The 19,372-nt window shown below is 46.7% G+C and overlaps 1 protein-coding gene across 4 annotated transcripts in view; it reads right to left on the bottom strand.

Moving 5' to 3' along the window:
- The window catches only part of LOC130290414 (cytochrome P450 2G1-like), a 54,316-nt gene that overhangs the window by 13,605 nt on the left and 21,339 nt on the right, over nucleotides 1–19,372 (bottom strand). For 2 of the 4 annotated variants that reach the window (XM_056538039.1, XM_056538038.1), the window contains 2 exons: nucleotides 18,933–19,114; nucleotides 18,682–18,844 (listed from right to left, as the gene is read on the bottom strand). In XM_056538039.1, coding sequence (XP_056394014.1) covers nucleotides 18,682–18,844; nucleotides 18,933–19,100 — 331 coding nt within the window. In that variant the 5' untranslated portion in view covers nucleotides 19,101–19,114. The remainder of the gene's footprint in view (nucleotides 1–18,681; nucleotides 18,845–18,932; nucleotides 19,115–19,372) is intronic. The other 2 variants (XM_056538040.1, XM_056538041.1) reach the window with 1 other exon arrangement.

Below are 19,372 nucleotides of genomic sequence, written 5' to 3' on the forward strand. Positions count from 1 at the left end.
AAACTATTTTAACAAAATTAGTATGTTTGAAATTGCCCTATTTTTCCCACCTATAGCGTTATCATTTTTCCTTATACGGGGCGGTATGAGGGCTAATTTTTTTTGCGCCGTGATTTGTAGTTTTTATTGGTACAACTTTTGTTTTTATTTTACTTTTTAATCACTTTTTATAATTTTTTTACAATAAAATATGTCAAAAAAGCAGCAATTTGGGACTTTTGTTTTTATTTTTTACGCTGTTTACCATATGCGATAATTAACCTTATATTTTGATAGTTTGGACATTTACGCAAATGTTTAAGCATTTTGGGGGTAAAATGGGGAAAAAGGACAATTTACCATTTTATTGGGGGAGGGGATTTCCCCCCCCCACTTTTTATGTTCCCATAGGGGACTATTTATAGCAATCAGTTGCATAGGGCATAGCACTGATGAGTGTTATCGGCGATCTTCTGCTCTGGACTACTCAATCCCAGACCAGAGCAGAAGACTCCTGGAGAAAGCCGGAGGCAAGTGAGGGGACCTCCGGCCACCATGCTGGATGATCAAAATCCTGCAGAAGTGCTGTTGGCGATCTGATCATCCATTTTAAGTGCCGCACTGCCACAGATGCCATGATTTGTATTGATCACGGCATCTGAGTGGTTATTGGCGGACATCAGCGCGATTGCTGATTTCCACCATTACCAGCGGGTCTCTAGCTGCTGAGCTGATAGCGGTCATGTTCATGACGTAAATGTATGTCATGGTGCCGTGAGTCCCATCGTATCATGACTTACATTTACGTCCATTGTCGTTAAGGGGTTACATGGTTAATCCAGGAATAGAAAAATACAGCTAATTTCTTTCAAAAACAGCTCCACGTCTGTCTCTACGTTGTGTGTGGTTTTAAAACTTGGCTCCAATCACTTCAATGGAACTGAGCTGCAGAACCACACCCAACCTTGAGACAGACATAGTAGTTCTGTTTTTCTATTCCTGGATAACCCTTTTAAGGCTGATGACCAGGACCAGGAATGGTACATTAGTAAAGCAGGTGTCACGATTCGGCTTACGGGTAGTGGATCCGCTGTGTCAGCGAGGGATTGGCGTGGACCGTGCTAGTGGACCGGTTCTAAGAGGCTACTGGTTTTCACCAGAGCCCGCCGCAAAGCGGGATGGTCTTACTGCGGCAGTAGCAACCAGGTCGTATCCACTAGCAACGGCTCAACCTCGCTGACTGCTGAGAAGGCGTGGGACAGAAGGACTAGGCAGAGGCAAGGTCAGACGTAGCAGAAGGTCGGGGGCAGGCGGCAAGGTTCGTAGTCAGGATGGATAGCAGAAGTTCAGGTACACAGGCTTTGGACACACTAAACGCTTTCACTGGCACAAGGCAACAAGATCCGGCAAGGGAGTGCAAGGGAGGAGATCAGATATAGCCAGGGAGCAGATGGAAGCCAATTAAGCTAATTGGGCCAGGCACCAATCATTGGTGCACTGGCCCTTTAAGTCTCAGAGAGCTGGCGCGCGCGCGCCCTAGAGAGCGGAGCCGCGCGCGCCAGCACAAGACAGCAGGGGACCGGGACGGGTAAGTGACCTAGGATGTGATTCGCGAGCGGGCGCGTCCCGCTGTGCGAATCGCATCCCCAACGGCCATGACAGTGCAGCGCTCCCGGTCAGCGGGACTGACCGGGGCGCTGCAGGGAGAAAGACGCCGTGAGCGCTCCGGGGAGGAGCGGGGACCCGGAGCGCTAGGCGTAACAGTACCCCCCCCCTTAGGTCTCCCCTTTTCTTTGACCGGTAACTGCCTCCCCTGGGATGAGGATACCGGGAAAGAATGGAGGGTTTCCTCAACGGAAGGCAGTACAGCAGGAGTGGGAATGGGGAGGGAGGGCAGAGGGCGAAGCCTGGCACGGGGCAGTGTGACACCAGGACGGGGGCCATGAGGAGGCACTGAGGTTTGCCTGACGGAACTGGGAGGGGGGGAGAGGCACTTCCTATGGCAGGCAGAGTCCCAGTTCTTGATCTCCCCGGTGGTCCAATCAAGGGTGGGAGAATGAAGCCGGAGCCATGGCAGACCGAGGAGGACCTCAGAGGTACAGTTGGGGAGAACGAAGAGCTCAATCCTTTCGTGGTGGGGTCCAATACACATCAGGAGGGGTTCTGTGCGGTAGCGCACGGTGCAATCCAGTCTGACTCCATTGACCGCGGAAATGTAGAGCGGCTTGACAAGACGGGTCACCGGGATGCGGAATTTATTAACAAACGACTCCAAAATAAAATTTCCAGAGGCACCGGAGTCCAAGCAGGCCACGGCTGAGAGGGAGGAGTTGGCTGAAGGAGAAATCCGCACGGGCACCGTGAGACGTGGAGGAGCAGACTTGGAACCAAGAGACGCCACACCGACGTGAGCTGGGTGCGTGCGTTTCCCAGACGTGGAGGGCGGATAGGGCAATCCACCAAGAAATGCTCGGTACTGGCACAGTAAAGACAGAGATTTTCTTCCCTACGGCGATTCCTCTCTTCCTGGGTCAGGCGGGACCTATCCACTTGCATGGCCTCCTCGGCGGGAGGACCAGGCGTAGATTGCAACGGATACTGTGGGAGAGGTGCCCAGAGATCTAAGTCTTTTTCCTGGCGGAGCTCTTGGTGTCGCTCAGAAAAACGCATGTCAATGCGGGTAGCCAAATGGATGAGTTCTTGCAGGTTGGCAGGAATCTCTCGTGCGGCCAGCACATCCTTGATGCGACTGGATAGGCCTTTTTTAAAGGTCGCGCAGAGAGACTCGTTATTCCATGATAACTCGGAAGCAAGAGTACGAAATTGGATGGCGTACTCGCCCACTGAAGAATTACCCTGGACCAGGTTCAACAGGGCAGTCTCGGCAGAAGAAGCTCGGGCTGGCTCCTCGAAGACACTCCGGACTTCAGCGAAAAAGGACTGGACTGAGGCTGTGGCAGGATCATTGCGGTCCCAGAGCGGTGTGGCCCAAGACAAGGCCTTTCCTAAAAGAAGGCTTACTACAAACGCCACCTTAGACCGTTCTGTAGGAAACAAGTCTGACAACATCTCCATATGCAGGGAACACTGAGACAAAAATCCACGGCAGAGTTTAGAGTCCCCATCAAATTTGTCCGGCAGGGACAAGCGGAGGCTAGGAGCGGCCACTCGCTGCGGAGGAGGTGCAGGAGCTGGCGGAGGAGATGGTTGCTGCTGTAGCAGAGGCAGAAGTTGCTGTAACGTGGCGGTCAACTGCGACAGCTGCTGTCCTTGTTGGGCAATTTGCTGCGATTGCTGAGCGACCACCGTGGTAAGGTCAGCGAGACTTGGCAGCGGCACCTCAGCGGGATCCATGGCCGGATCTACTGTCACGATTCGGCTTACGGGTAGTGGATCCGCTGTGTCAGCGAGGGATTGGCGTGGACCGTGCTAGTGGACCGGTTCTAAGAGGCTACTGGTTTTCACCAGAGCCCGCCGCAAAGCGGGATGGTCTTACTGCGGCAGTAGCAACCAGGTCGTATCCACTAGCAACGGCTCAACCTCGCTGACTGCTGAGAAGGCGTGGGACAGAAGGACTAGGCAGAGGCAAGGTCAGACGTAGCAGAAGGTCGGGGGCAGGCGGCAAGGTTCGTAGTCAGGATGGATAGCAGAAGTTCAGGTACACAGGCTTTGGACACACTAAACGCTTTCACTGGCACAAGGCAACAAGATCTGGCAAGGGAGTGCAAGGGAGGAGATCAGATATAGCCAGGGAGCAGATGGAAGCCAATTAAGCTAATTGGGCCAGGCACCAATCATTGGTGCACTGGCCCTTTAAGACTCAGAGAGCTGGCGCGCGCGCGCCCTAGAGAGCGGAGCCGCGCGCGCCAGCACAAGACAGCAGGGGACCGGGACGGGTAAGTGACCTGGGATGCGATTCGCGAGCGGGCGCGTCCCGCTGTGCAAATCGCATCCCCAACGGCCATGACAGTGCAGCGCTCCCGGTCAGCGGGACTGACCGGGGCGCTGCAGGGAGAAAGACGCCATGAGCGCTCCGGGGAGGAGCGGGGACCCGGAGCGCTAGGCGTAACAGCAGGCTAGAAGGACCCCCAGTTTATTAGGCAAGAAGTTAGGCATTAGCAACTCTAGGAGCACAGCCAAGTCTTGCTTCATCAGGATCAAATGGGGTCAACTTCACCGATATTGGGTTTGACATTTTTCTGTCCGTACTGTATGCAGTTTCGGAAGTGTCATACTGCCTTTTTTAAAGGAAATCTGTCACCAGTGTCGGTACTGACAAGTAGTGCAGGTGACACTGATAACAACGATACTTACCTTGTCCCGTTCTGTGCAGAGGATCTCTGGTAATCTTCTCCATTAAGCTTCAGCTCCGGGCCCGGCTTCGGGCACTGGGGGAGCTTAGTTACATCACTACTGCTAATCTGTGCTAGATCCCACTGCTACAGAACAGCAGTAGTGATGTCACTAATCTTCGCCTGTGCCCCGAGCTGATACTACTAGTGTGGTGGTCCAATTCGGGATGGTGTTACCCCGTACCTTCTCTGCCCTGTCAGGCAGTTTCCCTCAATGTCCCCAGGGCCCCCTGCAGTATTTCCTCCATTGTAAATATGTTATTTATTATACTATGTGTTGTACCTTTAATAAATGTACCATGTGATTGTTACCCAGGAGGTACAAGTGACCAGCTGACCGCAAAGGTGACCTATGGGCTACCTGCTAGTCTCCCCCATATAAGCCCTCGGTGGAGCTAGCCTCGCTCTCTTTGTGCTGAGGTCCAGTTCAGTAGAGTCGTGCCTATAGTGTGTGTCCAGAGCAGTGGAGGCCTCAAGTGAAGTTCTGCAGCCACAAGTCAAGTCCTACAGCCACAAGTCAAGTCCTGCAGCCACAAGTCAAGTGCAAGTAAGCTAAAGTCACCGTCCTGTCAGTCAAGTCAAGTCATCTGTCTACCCAGCGTGGCCTGCACTAAAGTCTCCCGTTCCGATTTAACTACAAGTCCCAGAAAACCTGCGAGGTCTCTGTGTCACTGGTCACCTCCTTGGGCCCTGGCTGTACTGCATAGACTGTACAAACTGTCTACCCTCAGTAAAGCTACCGTTGTCTGTAACTTGGCGTCGGTATTTTCATTGCCCCTGTGCCTTGCCCAGGATCCAGCGGTATACCTTTGGGTGGTTAAGGCTAAACCACCTGGCGTCACGAACACAAGGGGTTAATACCATCTTCCCCCAGGGTAACAACATCTGCCCTGCACCACACACCCCGCCACACCTCAACTTTTGGCAAAACAAACAGGATACGGGTGTGTGCCATGTGCCACAAGTTCTCCCCCCCCCCCCAGTCTGAACTGTGTCCATTACTGAAAAAATGCAAGTAAAGTTTGCACCAGAAAGTGTACGGGACTTTGTCTATGGAATGTGTTTAACGAGTGGCGCTTGTGAAATAGAGGGGGAGGTGAAGAAAAGACTGTTGTTTGCCACTTTGGAGTATAAAGAGTCAGTATCTGAAAGGGTTAATTTTGTCCGGTGTTTACCGCGTGCGCAAGCGGTTGCAGCTCCATCCCGTCAGTCCTCATCGGTGATGCCTCTTCAGAACAGCGAGGAGGAACCAAAGAGACGCCCCGTGTTGTACAGGGGAAGACTTTACCGACCAGACGAAAACAGAAGGTTACCTGGGCACAGCCATGTTGGAGGCTCAGCGCAGACTCTGCAAACACCAACGATTATCAGCAGCAAGTCTCCGGTGCAGGTAGCTTTCAGCATTAATCAACTGGTGTCCATAAGTCTGGTCGCAAGACAAATTACTACTGGGTGCTTGCAAAATATAGGGGGAGCATCCATTACAGTACCCCCACTAGCCAACTCCAAACCGCAGTAGCACTTCAGCAATTTTCTTAAAGGGGACAGCACCTTATTCTTCTTAAAGCGACAGCGCAACAGATGTCAGAACTCAGCTCTTCACATCAACCGGGTGACAGTGCCCCTCCATCTCCAGCAGCAGGATCATCACCTGCCTAAGTGGCCGGAGTGTTGCCAGTTTTGCCTGCAGTCCACATCAACAGCCCTGGTGTTGCAGCGTCTGCACCGGTATTCATGGGGAACCCTGTCCTCCCTACCTACAATGGAGACCCCTTCACCCTGAGGGATTTCAAAGAAAGGATCCAGTTTGTTTGTCTCTGGGATTGAGTCTGGGACTGAGTTAGAGGGAGCTTGTCCACCTGTCCAAGAACCACTAGGGGCAGTAGCTAGACCTATACCACCATCATCACCAGCCCCCACCACAGTGTCACCTGCTTTGCCACTCACCGCCGCCTCGGATTTACAGATTGTTACGCAAGACATTGAACTGTTGGCTAAGGCTGTGAAGGAGCTTGCCACCCAGTCCGCTCCACCTGACTGTAAACCGCCCCTGCATAGAAAGCCTACCCTTGCTCCTGCTCCTCACAATTTCAAGCCCCGCATCCCTCCACCTAGTAGACCCCCAGGGACTCAAAGACCCTTTTGTACCCATTGTAATAAGCCCAAACATTGGAAAATGCAGTGTTGGCATTTAAACGTATTTCCCCTGAGGTTGCGGACCAGCCCTCAGGAAAACAGTCATCAGGTCCAATCCCAGAACGACCTAACTCAGGGTAACAAGTGTCTACTATATCTAAAAACATTTCTATTAACATTGGGATGCTAGTTTATTGTGTGAACCGGAGGATTTTAACTTCAGAGTAGTTGCGGGTAATGGGCAACCAATCCCCAGACATGGATACTGGGAGCCAACCATTCAGTTGGGAGAGCATGTACTTAGCGGGCAGGGAGTGATTGTAACTAATGTGACAGATAAGGGGTCAGCTGAGTTTAATTTTAGGGATGAACATTATGAAAATTTGTTTTGTTGAAATAGTAGATGCTTTGCATGTCTTTCCTTCCTACTTGTCCCCTTCAGGCCAGCTGGTTGTGCAGCACCATTTGAAGGTTCTACAAGCTGAGCGGAAGTTTGCCAACAAGCAAGGTGAAATCTGCAGAGTTCGAGTACAAGACATCAGGTCGGAAAGCTTGCTACCCAACACAAAGACTATCATCTGGTGTTGTGCACATCCCGGAGTCAAGAATAGAGACTATCAAGCCCTGCTGGAGCCTCTGCAACTAGAAGACCACCCTCTTGTCCGAGCTGCGAGAAGCCTTGTCTCTGTTATCAACAGGAGAGTTCCAGTCTGGTTAGTTAACTTGTCTGATGTTGCTACTGTATTACCCAAATATACCCCAGTAGCCTAGTTGTAGCTCATGGAGTCAAGGACATCTTAACATAACATATGGTGCCCGACAGCGTGCAGCTCAAGTGGCTGAAGGATCCAGTATGAGTCCTCCCGAGCCCTGGTGGGCACAACTTCAAGATGAGACAACACTACCCCAAGGGACCAAGTCAAGGGAGTCATCAATGTTGCCATAAGGTACCATGAAGCTTTTAGCAAACACTCCAGAGATTTCGGCCATACATCCATAATCCAACACCGAATCCTCACAGGCAACAGCCAACCTATCAAGGAAAGACACCACCCGGTTGCCCCAGGCATGTATCAGACTGTTAAGAAGATGCTGGCTGACATGAAAGAGGCAGAAATCATCCAAGAAAGTCAGATCCCCTGGCCGGCGCCATTTGTCCTGCTCAAGAAAAAAGATGGAACCATCCGTTTCTGTGTCGACTACAGGAAATTGAACACAGATAAAGGACGCTTATCCTCTGCCAAGGATTGAGAAGTCGCTCACAGCTCTTGGGTCTGCTGCTTACTTCTCTACCCTGGACTTAACCAGCGGATATTGGCAAGTGCCCAAGGCTGTGGAAGACGGGAAGAAGACTGCCTTTGTGACACCCATGGTACTGTTCGAGTTTTAAAGTATGCCATTTTAGGCTATGTAATTCCCCCGCTAGGTTCCAGCGTTTGATAGAAAGATGCCTGGGCCATCTGAATTTTCAAGGTATCCTATTGTGTCATTGTGTATTCCAAGTCATGTGTATTCCAAGTCATTGTTTCATTGTGTATTCCAAGTCCTACCAGGAGCACCTCAGTCATCTGTCAGACGTCTTGCAAGTCCTGATCAAGCATAAGCCAAAGATCAAGCCGTCAAAGGGTCACTTGCTTAAACTTAGGTACACTACCTGGGTTATGTTGACAGCCTCTTCATTCCCCACTTTGCCCAGATTGCAGAACCCCTCACAGCTCTCTTACAGGGTACAGTGAAGGAGAACTACAATGGAAGACTACCTGTTGAAATGGCCGAAGAGCAAGAGACAGCGTTCCAAGCTCGTAAACATTTGCTGACAGAACCACCCATCCTGGCGTAACCAGGCTACAGTCAGCCGTTCCGGAGCGGTTAGTTGCCTATGCCAGTCGTAACCTGCGAGGAGCAGAGAAGAATGATGCAAACTACAGCTCATTCAAATTAAAACTTCTCGCTTTGGTATGGGCCGTGACTGAAAGGTTCAAAGACTACTTGGCTGCCACGCCATTTACTGTCTACACAGATAATAACTCTATAACCAATAGTCCCATTAGACCTTTAACTTGTATATTGCTCAATGCTTGCATCATAGCAGGTCCAGACTCGTACAAAAACCTCCTACCATATGGAGGGCTCTATACCAATACATTTATACAAAACACCAAGAGAACGGAGTCATTTAAATAGAATTAAAACATGATTGCTTTTATTAGTTACATAAAAACATAGAAAAGGGGAAAAAATAAACTAACTGTGGGAGGTTAGACAAAAAGGGGCGACACTACCTGCTCATGTGCATTATACTATAGTTCAATAAAGGTGCATGGTGCATTGGATAAAGTGCATACATCAAAGTGTCAGGAAAAGACCTCTGTAAAGTGCACATAGCTAAAAATACAGACATGCATACCACTCGTAAGAGGTGATTGATAATACCAGCAGCAGAGCAGGAGTGACGCCACCCCTACGATCGTTTCGGCGAACCTTCGTCCGGGGGGTGGCGTCCTCTAAGAACAGTGCATTATTTCTACATAGACAGAGCCAATAGGAAACTTTTGTATTACCCTTTGCACCTGTGGAATAAGTGGACTGCCTCTCCTATGTAGGCGCGTAGCGCCAGAGCCCCGGGCCGCCGAGACACTTCCGGATGCCGCGTCAGACGCCGCGATCACGTAGTCTGTCACATGATCGGCTATAGATGCGAAACCCGGAAGGACCCGGCGTCGGGACTCGGCGCACGCGCACAAGAGGAGGCAGTGGACTTAGTCTGCATACAAACCCACAAGAGGAAGAATACTATACAGTTGTATTAATTCATATAGGGACACACCAAAGACAGGTGTCAATTCATAGAGTTTCATATGTTAATATATTAAATTATGAACAGTACATAAATGAAAATAATAATAATGAAAGTATATTAATGCAAATATATATATATATATATATATATATATATATATATATATATATATATATTGTTTTAACTGCATTTTCATGTTTCACCTGTATCCTTGTGCTGGCAGTGTGCTGCTGCATTCTTCTGTTGCTGTATATCTAGCCTAGTAGTGTGCACCTGTAGGCCAGGTCCATATAATAGTTTGGTGTCAACTAAAGTGCTGGCTGACTTATTCTTTGTCCGTATTGCACATACGGGGGAGTGGCTACCTCCATGTTGGCCTTGCACCCCACCCACCTCTATCAGGTGTGTATATAAGGTGTCTTGGATGTTCCAGATCCTGCCATGCTTACTGAACTGTTCACACAGAGGCATATTCACAGTGTAGGGTCCGTCCCAAGGAGGCCACCTTATCGCGGTGGGACGGTCCAAGCTATTTGACCGCCGGCGGAGACAAATTTGCGAGCTAAGTGCCTCACTATTTCATAGTTTCACATTTGCATCTATTACACCATAGCTGTATAGCTCTCCATGTTTTAACTGCATATTCATGTTGCACCTATATCTTTGTGCTGGCAGTGTGCTGCTGCATTCTTCTGTTGCTGTATATATATATATATATATATATATATATATATAAAATAGAATAATTAATTAGTTAAAACATTCTATTTAAATGACTCCGTTCTCTTGGTGTTTTGTCTAACAATTTTTGGAGGCCATATATGAAGCCCCTTTGTACCGGGGATGCACTTTAGACATTTTGTATGTCTTATTGATATATTTATACCCCGATACTTTGTTGCTATTTTATTATCTTTCAATACATTTACACCAAGAAAAAAAATAGAGCTACATACTCCAATGTATATTAAAAGTACAAATGTTTATTAATCATCTTTAAAAATATCATGAGGTATTACAAACAATGACACACCAATAAGAAACAACAGGGTAGTGCTGGATTGAATACTGTAAATCCAATACACTATAGTAGTTTCAGGGGAGTGTACTCAAGTCAATATATGTTACACAAAAAGGTCACAACAGGCTTAGTATAAACATCGTGAGTAGTGATCCCATCCTTTAGTTATCTGCCAGTATCTGCCATGTAACTGCTCCTTAATGTCTACATGTTAGTAAAGCAATGTTGCCCAGTGACATGTAATCTTATGTGCACTCACCCATGATATGATGCTACCAATGTGACCCTGGACCCCTATAGCTGCTGTTTCGCTCCTTCCTCAGGGGGCTTGCTCTCACTTGCTCTCTGTCTCCTTATATACAGCCCTCACTAATTCTTGTTCCAGAATGTTAATCTTACTTCCAGTTCACCGGTGATGTCGGCGCGCACCCAGTGTCCTGCCAGAGAATCCCGCTGCCCTAACTCGGCGCGCATGTCCGTTCCTCCTCAACTGGACATGCGCACTGTGTTCTAAGACATCAGGAGTGGCAGCGTTCCAGCTATCGTATGCTGCTCGTGCGCACCACGGAGGTGTGTTGTTAGTTGGCTGTGCAGTGGCTATTAACAATTTCACTTCCACTTAAGTCATATAGGTTATATTACACATGTCTAACTGTCATATTATAAGTGAGAAATGTAAGTAATAATTCTAACATTGATGTTACATGGCACTAAATACCCACTATACTTCTTCCCACTCTATAAATCAATTATCAGTGTATTATAAATCCATATTATTCTAAATTGTATGCTCTCTAGTGTAAGAAAATAAATAATCTTTAAAAAAAAAATATTATCATTAAGGTATAATTTAAATACTTATGAGATTGCAAAAAGGGAATAAATGATTACACATAAATTATACCATATTAAAACTCTAATCCCACACAATATTCCCATATTTCTCCCTTAGGTACTGCACTATCATGTGAACCACTGCATACTTTATAATCTTCAAAGAAAAATATAACACGTGAAAAAAAGAAAAACAAACACCATGTGACAAAAAAAGTAAGTATGTGCAAAGTGCAAATAGTGACAAAAATAGATATGAGTGAAAAGAAAATAATAGGTATTTTTTGTGCATAATATATAATGTCAAAGATAATAAGCATAAAAAATATATTACGACTCGCAATGGGGTACTGCAATGGGGGCGGCCTGTGCCCAGTCGTACGCAAACCTCTTCCTGGGATACTGTGAGAGGGAGGTTTTGCCTTCGACCAGGTGCAGTGCTAGTTACGTTATATTGATGATATTTTCTTTTTACGGCAGGGGTCGTCATCCCAGTTGGAACGGTTCACCCAAGAACTTTATTATAATGAGATGAACATACATTAACATAGTCACCATCCTATCAGTCAAGTCATCTGTCTACCCAGCGTGGCCTGCACTAAAGTCTCCCATTTAACCCCTTAAGGACCCAGGGTTTTTCCGTCTTTGCATTTTAGTTTTTTCCTCCTTACCTTAAAAAAATCATAACTCTTTTAATTTTGCACCAAAAAATCCATATGATGCTTATATTTTGAGCCACTAATTCTACTTTGTAAGGACGTCAGTTACCGTATTTATCGGGGTATACCACGCACCGGCCTATAACACGCACCCTCATTTTACCAAGGATATTTGGGTAAAAAAAGTTTTTTACCCAAATATCCATGGTAAAATGAGGGTGCGTGTGTGCGCGTGTATACACCGATACATCCCCAGGAAAGGCAGGGGGAGAGAGGCCGTCGCTGCCCGCTTCTCTCCCCCTGCCTTTCCTGGGGTCTAGCGCGCTGCTGCCAGCCCTTCTCTCCCCCTGGTTACCGGCGCCGCTGCCCGTTCTGTCCCCCTGACTATCGGTGCCGGCGCCCCATTGCCAGCGCTGATAGCCAGGGGGAGAGAAGGGGCAGCAGCACCCATTGCCGGCGCCGCTGCCCCGTTGCCTCCCCCCATCCCCGGTGGCATAATTACCTGAGTCGGGTCCGCGCTGCTCCAGGCCTCCGGCGTGCGTCCCCTGCGTCATGCGCCGCGCCGTTCAGCGCATAGCAACGACGTCGGCACCGATAGTCAGGGGGACAGAACGGGCAGCGGCGCCGATAGCTAGGGGGAGAGAAGGGCCGACAGCAGCGCTCTAGACCCCAGGAAAGGCAGGGGGAGAGAAGCGGGCAGCGACGGCCTCTCTCCCCCTGCCTTTCCTGGGGGTGTATCGGCGTATAACACGCACACAGACTTTAGGCTAAAAAATTTAGCCTAAAAAGTGCGTGTTATATGCCGATAAATACGGTATTTTACCCAAAAATGTACGGCAAAATGGAAAAAAAAATCATTGTGAGACAAAATTTTGGGGTCTTCCATTTCTACACAGTACATTTTCTTGTAAAAATGACACCTTCTCTTTATTCTGTAGGTCTATACGGTTAAAATGATACCCTACTTATATAGGTTTGATTCTGTCGCACTTCTGGAAAAAATCATAACTACATGCAGGAAAATGTATACGTTTAAAATTGTCATCTTCTGACCCCTATAACTTTTTTATTTTTCCGTGTATGAGGGCTCATTTTTTGTGCCATGATCTGAAGTTTTTAGCGGTACCATGTTTGTATTCATAGGGCTTTTTATTCATTTTTTCATTATATAAAAAGAGACCAAAAAGACACTATTTTGTACTTTGGAATTTTTTTGCGCGCACGCCATTGACCGTGCGGTTTAATTAATGATATATTTTTATAATTCAGACATTTCCACACGCGGCAATACCTCATATGTCTATTTTTATTTACACAGTTTTTTTTTCTTTATGGGAAAAGGGGGGTGATTCAAACTTTTATTATGGAAGGGGTTAAATGATCTTTATTCACTTTTTTTTCCCACTTTTTTTTTTTGCAGTGTTAAAGCTCCCATAGGGACCTATAACACTGCACACACTGATCTCTTATATTGATCATTGTTATCCCATAGGAGGCTATAACACTGCACACACTGATCTTTTACATTGATGAGTGGTTTCTCATAGGAAACGACTGATCGATGATTCTGCCGCTTGACTGCTCATGCCTGGATCTCAGGCACTGAGCAGTCATTCGGCGATCGAACACCAGGAGGCAGGTAAGGGACCCTCCTGCTGTGTCACAGCTGTTCGGGATGCCGCAATTACGCAGCGGACATCCCGAACAGCCCCCTGAGCTAACCGGCAATGATTTACTTTCACATTAGACGCGGTGTTCAACTTTGAACGCCACATCTAAAGGGTTAATAGCGTGCGGCACCGCGATCAGTGCCGCGCGCTATTAGCCACGGGTCCCAGACATTGTTAGAGGATGGGCCCGACCCGCCGTGGCCCCGCGTTATAAAACGGGAGCAGACTCATGACGTACCAGTACGTCATGGGTTCTGTAGGGGTTAACTACAAGTCCCAGCAAACCTGCGAGGTCTCTGTGTCACTGGTCACCTCCTTGGGCCCTGGCTGTACTGCATAGACTGTACCAATTGTCTACCCTCAGTAAAGCTACCGTTGTATGTGACTTGGCCTCGGTGTCTTCATTGCCCCCATGCCTAGCCCAGGATCCAGCAGTATACCTTTGGGTGGTTAAGGCTAAACCACGCCCTGGCGTCACGAACACAAGGGGTTAATATCATCTGCCCCTTAGAGTAACAACATCTGCCCTGCACCACACACCCCGCCACACCACACTAGATAACTACATTGTTTACATTTTCTACAACTTTCACATGACTTATTCACATGACTTTATACGCTATGCCTGTTCTTCACCCCTGGCTGTGATCCCAGATTTTTTAACTCCTGAATGTTTTCTAGATCCTACATTGTGCATTACCTTACATAACCCCTGTTATGCATCGCTTGTGGATACAGAAATACATAAAAGCAATACATCTGCCTTACTTTGCAATTCCCATTGTTTTAAAGTACGACTAACATTGTATATGTGGACTATGAATTGTTCTGTCTATCTATAATTATTATTATTATTAGTAGTAGAAGTGATATTTTACAAATGCTCTGAAAGGAAAACTCCAGCCAGTACTAACATCCCCTATGAAGCAATCTCAATTAATGAAGCATGTGCTGTCTCCCCAGTCTGACCACTGGGATAGGGGAGTTCCCCTTTAATCACTTGAGATATCATTATTTAAAAGTAAGGAAAGGTTTTTATTTTTTTTAATTCTGTTATGTCAAGGTAATTTTGGGTTGTGGACCAACATTATTGGTTATTGTTAATGGTATTATAAACAGCACATGAAAGAGTATGGTTACATGTAAACCAATCAGTACTATCTTACGGATCATGGACAATATAAAGAAAGTACCATATTTTTCGCCCTATAGGACGCATCGGCGTATAAGACGCATCCTATTTATAGGTGCAAAATCTTAAAAATTAAAGATTTTGAGCCCAATAGTGGTCTTCAACCTGCGGACCTCCAGATGTTGCAAAACTACAACTCCCAGCATGCCCGGACAGCCGTTGGCTGTCCGGGCATGCTGGGAGTTGTAGTTTTGCAACATCTGGAGGTCCGCAGATTGAAGACCACTGCATAGGAGGTAATACTCACGTGTCCCCGCCCCTCCGGACCCGTCACCGCTGCCCTGGATGTCGCTCCATCGCTGTCGCCGTGTCCCCGTCGCTCTGCTGAACGTCTCTGCTGCCAGCCTGGTATCCTCGCTCTCCGTCACCATCGTTACGCACGCCGACGCACATACGCAACGACGTGATGACGAGGAAATGAGTGCGCCGGCCATACAGGGGATCCCTGAACGGAGAAGACACCGAGGAGGCAGGTAAGGTCCCACCCGGTGTCCTGTAAGCACTAACCCGGCTATTCAGTCGGGCTGTTCGGGACCGCCGCGGTTAGTGTCACTTTCCCTTCAGACGCGGTCAGCTTTGATCGCCGCGTCTGAAGGGTTAATACAGGGCATCACCGCGATCGGTGATGTCCTGTATTAGCCGTGGGTTCCGGGACAGCCGTGATAGGGGTGTATCCGCTGTATAAGACGCACCGACTTTTCCCCCCCAGTTTTGGGGAAGAAAAAGTGCGTCTTATACGGCAAAAAATACGGTAAATAAGGTGTTGTAAAACTTAACTTTTTCTAGTTATCAGGATAAAATACACCTCAAACTGAAAAGGGCCAAAATCACAATCACCAAAATGATATTACAATTGGAAATGCATCCCACTAATAGTAGGTACTCCTAATAGAGCCATATGTATAATGAACCCCTGTGCGCCCCCTGCTAGGGTGTTAATGGTATTAATAAAAAGATACAAAAAAGATAAACTAACTATTGCTGAATGGAACTAAACTTTGAAAGTTACTTATACATCAGAAATAAATAAACAACCCTGTCTTGACATTTGGGGTTCATGTAAGTAAAAATGTCAAGAAGGATTTATGAAGCGGGGTCAGGAGCTGAGCCCATTCCATACATAGCAGGAGATGTGTGTGTTACAGTATATAGCTGACACCTGTCTGCAGTGACTGGGATCAGAGATAACTCTGGTTCTAGCTTAAAGGCAGGGGTCAAGTTCTGGGGAAAAAAAGTGCAGGAACTCACCCACGATTTCCATTTAAGGGCCGGTCCTGCAGAACTACTGCTCATGGGAATGGTGTTCCTGTTGTGAAAAAAGTGCAGGAACTCAGTTCCTGCAGGGCTTGAGCTCTGCTTAAAGGGGTACTCCCGTGAAAACCTTTTTTTCTTTTAAATCAACTGGTGCCAGAAAGTTAAACATATTTGTAAATTACTTCTATTAAAAAATCTTAATCCTTCCAGTACTTATTAGCTGCTGAATGCTACAGAGGAAATTCCTTTCTTTTTGGAACACTGATGACATCACGAGCACAGTGCTCTCTGCTGACATCTCTGTCCATTTTAGCAACCGTGCAGAGCAGATGTATGCTAAGGGCAGCATGGTGGCTTAGTGCCTTGCAGTGCTGGGGCAGTGCTGGGGCTGGGGCCTTGGATTCAAATCCCACTAAGGACAACAAAAAATAAATAAATAAAGACTTATTATTTATTATTATTATTATAATAACGTCAGCAGAGAGTACTGTGCTCGTGATGTCATCAGAGAGCATTCCAAAAAGAAAAGAATTTCCTCTGTAGTATTCAGCAGCTAATAAGTACAGGAAGGATTAAGATTTTTTTAATAGAAGTAATTTACAAATCTGTTCGGAGCCAGTTGATTTAAAAGAAAAAAGGTTTTCACCAGAGTACCACCTTTAAAGATGTACTCCGCTGCTCAGCATTTGGAACAAACTATTCCGAATTCTGGAGCCAGCGCCGGAAGCTAGTGATGTCATAGCCCCGCCCCCTCATAATGTCACACCCCCACCCCCTCAATGCAAGTCTATGGGAGGGGGCGTGACGGCTGTCAGGCCCCCTCCTATAGACTTGCATTGAGGGAGTGGGGTGTGACATCATGAGGGGGCGAGGCTATGATGTCACGAGCTCCAGGCGCTGGAATAGTTTGTTCCAAACGCTGAGCAGCAGAGTACATCTTTAAAGGGAATCTGTCACATGAAAAAAAATAATTATGAATCACCAATAGTGTTATGCAGTATACAATTAAAGGATATAGAGATTACCTTTGTATAGTGCGTCCATGTCTTTATTTAGTTTACTTTTATGCAGCATTCAAGTATCAAAGAGGCATGGCCTAGGGTCTGATCTGCCATTGGCCGCAGTGCCCCTGCTGTAATTGCCCACCCCATCATTCTTTGAAAGACAGGACCTATTCAAATCCTAAACATATATCCATATTCATTTTGTTGTGCAGGTGTGGTAAGTATGCACTCTTACGCAATGGGCTCACTCGCTCATCGTGCCTGCGCCGCAATGCGAATCAATGGTGCAAGCACAGGATTTGAATAGGACCAGGTGTTGAGAGACGATTTCTGCTTGTTCATCAAGGAGCAATAGGGCAGGGAAATATAGAACAGAGGCGTTTTGGCCCAAGAACACAATAGACCCTAGGCCACTCCTGTTTGACACTTGAACTGTACATTAGTACATTTTTCCACAGAATAAAGACTGGGATGCACAATACAAAGGTATTCACTTATATTATCCCATTATCGTATACTGCATATCACTATTGGTGGTTCATAATCGATTTTTCATGTGACAGATTCACTTTAAACCTCTAGATGCGTCAATAGTCACTGTGCAGTCAATAGCAACTGTGATATCTACGTTTTTAGGCAAAGGGGGACCATCTGTCACCTGATCTCCCCAGTGCTGGTTGCCAAGGGTTTAGTATTCTGAGTAAACCTGCTGTCAAGAGCTATAATAGCGCAATACACTGCAATACAAGTCATCTCTCGTTCAAGCTCCCAAGGAAGACTAAGGGAGTCACGTATTAAGCATGTCTCTTATAAAGTTGCACAGGCGGGTTGTGGGTAGTGCGGGGCACTTATTGTTGCGTGCACAGGGTGCATAGAATGAGAAATGCCCTATGTTCTGTATTACACTGCAGATCCACCAATGATGAACCCTACAGTGTGCCTCCAGCTGTGCCTGCTCATAGCAACAATCCGCATTAAAACTTATTGGACCCTACTTATATATGTCAGGGGTGCTGACCAGGCAGCGGAACTGGCATTCAGGCTCTTAGAAGATGTGATTGGTATTGATCACAGCATTTAAGGGGTTAATGGCGGACCTTACTTCCCCATTATGTATATATATATATATATATATATATATATATATAATGTTCATAGTGTAGCAACTGAGTTTTTTTAATCCCTGATATGGGATTACACGTCACAAAATGTACGGGATATTCTTCAATTATGGCAATAAATGTTTATATTAAAGTGGTACTCTGCCCCTAGACATCTTATCCCCTATCAAAATGATAGGGGATAAGATGTTTGATCGTGGGGGTTCTGCCGCTGGGGACCCTCGCAATCTTGGCTGTGGCTCCCCAGACATCCGGTGTATGGAGTGAACTTTGCTCCGTGCCGGATGACTGGCGATGTGGGGCAGAGGCTCGTGTCGGCATGGTCATGCCCCGCACCTGATGTCACGTCCCTTTCCTTAGACTTGCATTGAGGGGGCATGGCCGCTCCAGCGCTGCACCCAACACTCTAAACAAATATTGGGTGCAGCACGGAGATCATGGTGGTCCCCAGGAGATAAGATGTATAGGGGCGGAGTACTCCTAAGACTCCAAAACATTTTTTTTTTAAAATATTGTGATTGATGTTGTTGATTATCAGGCTAGGAATACTTTACTGTGGTTACTTTTTCCTGTCGCCATCTCAAACACAGAGCAAGGTACAGTATGTGTTGTTAAAATGTTAATATTACCTCTGACCAATGGCTAAATGTTTCCCTTACCATAACCCTGGGTAAACCTCTCCAGCACAGGAAGGGGGCCTCGTGCCCCAAACTCTTCACCCCGATCAATAAGTGCCTCCTTTACTGCATCATATCCACAGAGAACAACCACTGGCTGTGGTCCAAAGTACAGGGTATACACTGGACCATACTGATCCCAAAACTGAAAAATAAATTAAAGATCTACATGACTCCATTCTACATAAATAGCAAATGTTCATTTCTAACCTTAAGAGAAACAAGACACCCACCTTCATGAGAGAATTTACCAGCGCACCTCTCCTGATGCTCAGCAGCGTCCCTATGAGAGGCAGGGGTGTCGGTCCAGGAGGAAGATGACGTCTCCTATAAAAGGTGTCCCAAGTTGAGTAGATGAACATACACATGAGGACCAAGATCCCCATCCATGTGACGTCCATGTTCAGTTTCTAGACTTAAATGACATAATTAGCATTTAGCTCTCTTATACACAGAGAACACTCGATTGGGAGGAGACAACTTGGCAATGTTCCTCTAAAACTGACTTTAACTCTTTAGTCAAACATAATGTAGTAACTAGGAAGTTTTATTTGGTTCATTTTGTTGTGTATTGCTACATGGCTTTGCTTCTTTTTTATGTTTTTCATTTATATATAATACACTTATTATAGATGTTCTGTTCACGTATTTAGAACCATTGCAGTCATTCCAT

This window comes from Hyla sarda, chromosome 9 (genome assembly GCF_029499605.1).
Source record: "Hyla sarda isolate aHylSar1 chromosome 9, aHylSar1.hap1, whole genome shotgun sequence".
NCBI classification, from domain to species: Eukaryota; Metazoa; Chordata; class Amphibia; order Anura; family Hylidae; genus Hyla; species Hyla sarda.